The following is a 4,270-nucleotide window of genomic DNA, read 5'->3' on the forward strand; positions in this document are numbered from 1 at the left end:
TGTGTGTGTGTGTGTGTGTGTGTGTGTGTGTGTGTGTGTTGAAGGTGATCTATTTTGAGCTGAGTGGTGATACGTTCAGATAAGGGGTTAAATGCAAAGCACCCATTCATCATCCAAGGGTTGTTTTACAGTTAACATTGTGCTGGGAAGGCTGGATGGGAACACTCAGTTTTAATATACCAAACAGGGAGACCACACAAAGAAAAGAAAGAAAAAAAAAGAATAAACAAACTGATGTTACTCTAAGGAGACTGCTGCTGCTGACTCTCTTTTGAAACAGTGGGGAGGGGGAGAGTGTGTTTGCAGACCCGTCCAGGCTAGACTATCCTTGGTTCGGATGTTACAGGAATGTTTTCCTTTTCTTTTTTGATCTCTTGGGTGTTTGTTTACATCAAGAAGGCATGAAAAGCATCTGGATCTGCCAAACCTTGACAGACACAAAGAACTACAGAGGTGTGAATAAAATATGACAGGCCTGTTAGGAACAGGACCCTTTAAATCTTTTTCCATCCACAAGATGCAGATAATATAACTGAGATTTAACTAGCTCAAATAACATCCTTTAAAAGTGCTCACATTTTAGAAACAAGATTTTTTTAACGTGTATTTATTCCATCACACCTTCACTGTAAAAGCATACCAACCCTCCAATTTACAACTTCTACTTACCAGACCAGCCTGGGCAAACAGCAGCTGGACAGAGGTCTTGCAAGCTCCTCTCCAACTGGACGGGCAAACCTGATTGAGGACCTCGGTGACCGGAGAGTCGTCCCTGGAAGTCATTCCATTCTGACCCAGCACCTCCTTAATKAGCTGCAGCATCGTGTGCTGAACATAAAACACAGAGGGGCATCAACAAACCAACCGGCTTAGCATTTATTAATGTTTAACTACAGACAAAAAAACTGAAGCGTTTACCGTTAACATTGAAACAGAGCATTTTTGTTTGTTTTGCTGTCCAGAATTATAATTTTGGCACCAAATTCAGATGAATAAATTCTGATATTTAGAGGTAAAGAATGCATACCGTTTTCAGTTTGAGGTTTTCAGCTGCTGACTCATTAAAGGACACTCCTTTGAGGAAGTGTGAGCCAATTTGCACAGGGATGGTGGGAAGCTCGCACTGGATGGGCTGGGAGGTGGTCTGCATCCTGCCCGCCTGCTGAGCCTCTGCCTCACTACAACAGCCCTGTTCACACACAACAACCGTACAAACACATCATGAGAATTACCCACAAATAAACAAGAGTTAACCTGAAGTGGTAAAGATCCTGTCACACTACAGCGTTTTAGACAACTTATGAAGACTTTGTTATGAACGTTTTACTCCTATCAGCTGTATWTCCAAAAGAGGCTTCCAGTAGATTTTTTTTAAACTCCACCTTCATCTTTGGTCTTGGACAAACTTTTCATAAGTTGGCATAAGTTGCCTAAAACGTAATAGTGTGACAGGGTCTTAACATAAAAACCTGCTGTTAACTAAAACATTGTGAATTTCAAAGAATCCCTTTTAAAACAGTCCAACTTAAACATCATTTTCACTTTAGTTTCTTAATCTTACAAGTTTTCAGTGTTGTATAAAGCACCACAAAGTGATACTTGAGTAAAAGTACAATTATCTTACCACAATATGACTTTGGTAAAAGTTAAAGTCTTCTGTAGGAATATTACTTGAGTCTTAAAGTATCTGATATTTTTTTACTTAAGTATTAAAAGTAAAAGTATTGATTACATTGATTACAATGAGCAGTTAGATTTTCTGTAAGGACATTTATTAGGAGGTGACCTCCCCAAAAAAATGCAGAAATGACTGTATCGTATTAAAATAATTAATTTATGTTAAATTTAGGATGCACTAGTCCAGCTGTTTCAGTTTATATACATATAACAAGGCTGCCCAAACATTTCCCCCAAAATAAAAATCTGAGGGCTGCAGCCAAATACAATAATATAATTAATGAAATTAAACTTGAATGAAACTTTCTACTTCTTTCCTTTTTTAAAAATGTAAGAAGTAGAAATTACAGATAATTGTGTGAAAATGTAAGAAGTAGATGTAAAAAGTAGGCTGAAAAATAATTACTCAAGTACAGATACCTAAAATTTCTACTTATGTACAGTAAGAAGTATTTATACTTAGTTACTTTACAGCTCTGCAAGTTTTCAACCCACCTGTAAGGCTTCTTCCACAGCTTTGGGGTTGTGATGAAAGCCTGCCTTGAGTGCATACTCCCTGTGGCCCAGGCTCTCCAGTGCTGCTCTGTAGGCCTGCATTGGGTGGAAACATGAGCAGCGTTCAAACATCATATCTTTGACCTTACTCTCTTGGTGACCAGTTAAATTAAGGGTGTTTCACTACATCTTCAGTGGCTTCACAGGCTTGATCAGTACGTTGAAACTGTACCTGTAAWGCACTGTCAATCTTCATGTTGAGCTCCTTCAGCTGGTGCTCGGGGATGCTAGTGTTGTTGGAGCAAAAGAGTTGCTGAACCTGGATGCCTGCCAGGCAGCCGTCCCGGCCTCTCTCTCTCAGCCTTCCGGTAGCCTGACGACAGAACAGGACACAGCAGAGCTCTGAGACGGAGCTACCCGAAGAACACTACTGAAGAAATTATTGGGTATTAGGTTATTGTACTGATTTTAATTACACTACACATGCTATAGTCTTATGACAGAACTGTAGGGTTGTTAAATATGACTGTCTTGCTTAACTTGATGATTTTATATTAATAGCTACATGCCGGAAMCAAATTCAACACATATCTGACATTTAATCCTTCATTAGGGTAGATTTTAATGTTTAAAGGCATGGCTTCGACAAAATGGCAAGGACTCCCCTGACGTCATCAAATAGGCAGAGCCACGCCCTGAAGCTTTATGTAAAAACTGAATGGACTTCCTGATACTCGGGCTGAATTCCTGGTGACTCGAATAAAACAGACGTCAGCCAAAAGTGCTCTTTGGTTTTGTATGGTTACTCTTTAATAATTCTTTCCATGCATTTGCACATTCTCCGTATTAGTAAGCACACAGCCGGTAAACGAACATGAACAACTTCTATTTCTTTCACTAAAACCAAAACCTCAAAAGTAATAAATGATCTGCCAAATTAGAATTTGCATTTTTTTTCTTAGTGAAATACCACAGAAATCTTGTGGGATCAAATTTTAAAGAAAGAAAAAAGTTTCTATTTGAAAAAAAAAATAGGGTGTAGCTTCTGAAATACACTATGCTGTCATCCTWTAGGCAGCCCTAATTTCCTCCAGGGCAAACACACTACATGCCTGGTTTTAACAGATCAATCAACTCACTACTCTTCTTTTTGCCTCTCTCAAAAGGCAGCCAGCCTGAGGATTAGTAAGGTCCTTTACACAGATTGGAATTGGAGATTCATAGCAACACAGGTTTATAGATGAGCTATGGGCCAGCTAAGTGGAAAAAGTAAACTGTGGCTGGAAATCATACAGCAAGCATTTCTTGTGAATGTTTGACAAGTTGGTTTGTTCACATCCGACTGACAGGAACCATGTTTTCAAGTCCCAGGCCTGGAAAAGCCCTGAGGTAAAGGCTGCATACCTGAGCTGCACCCTTCCATGAGCGAGAGGCTTCTTCTAGTTCTGTTAGGGGCCCAAGGTCAGAGCTTTGGGAGCGGGAGCTGGCACAACGCTCTTGGGCCTGGGCAAGAGCCTCTGCCAGGCAGGACTGGGCCACAGGTTGGACCTTCTGCAGAGCCTGTGACAGGAACTGGAAATGGACCTGCATCACCGTGACAAAGCACCGACCCAGCACCTGGAGAAACAGAACAGCAAGTATTGTTAAAAACTACAAGGAATATTAGTTTTTTATCAAGCTAGAGTAGCTGAGGGAAAACTGTGAGACACTGAAAATTTGGATCTCCCTGGAGCAAACATGTTCACATGACCCCGTGACTCATCAAAAACCAACACTGTAGCCTCTTTTCCAAACAAACGATCCTCTTTGTGAGCAGGAAGTATATTAGGTCAGGGCTGTTCAWCTACATTGGGGGGGCATTAATCGTAGGTGAAATACTGCAGTGTGTAATATAAGTATTATCTTTCACCTTTTAAATTTATTTATTTTGTTGCATTGAATTATAAACTTAAAATTTGCACGATTTAAAGGAAACCTTTTTCATAACTGAAAAAGAAGGACTAAAAACATCGTAGGCTGTTTACACACACACACACACACCAGTGGATCCCAAACCTTTTCTGACGGGCCCCACTTTGGCTTATAAAAATAATTCCAT

General features: G+C 40.1%; 1 protein-coding gene across 1 annotated transcript in view; it reads right to left on the bottom strand.

The window, feature by feature from the left end:
• The window catches only part of garre1 (granule associated Rac and RHOG effector 1), a 36,924-nt gene that overhangs the window by 5,484 nt on the left and 27,170 nt on the right, over positions 1-4,270 (bottom strand). The window contains exons 3-7 of the mRNA XM_014021797.1: positions 3,577-3,789; positions 2,405-2,545; positions 2,173-2,268; positions 1,028-1,189; positions 670-828 (exon numbers count right to left, since the gene is read on the bottom strand). Of these exons, the coding sequence (XP_013877251.1) occupies positions 670-828; positions 1,028-1,189; positions 2,173-2,268; positions 2,405-2,545; positions 3,577-3,789 (771 nt within the window). The remainder of the gene's footprint in view (positions 1-669; positions 829-1,027; positions 1,190-2,172; positions 2,269-2,404; positions 2,546-3,576; positions 3,790-4,270) is intronic.

This window comes from Austrofundulus limnaeus, unplaced genomic scaffold (genome assembly GCF_001266775.1).
Source record: "Austrofundulus limnaeus strain Quisiro unplaced genomic scaffold, Austrofundulus_limnaeus-1.0 Scaffold306, whole genome shotgun sequence".
Lineage (NCBI taxonomy): Eukaryota > Metazoa > Chordata > Actinopteri > Cyprinodontiformes > Rivulidae > Austrofundulus > Austrofundulus limnaeus.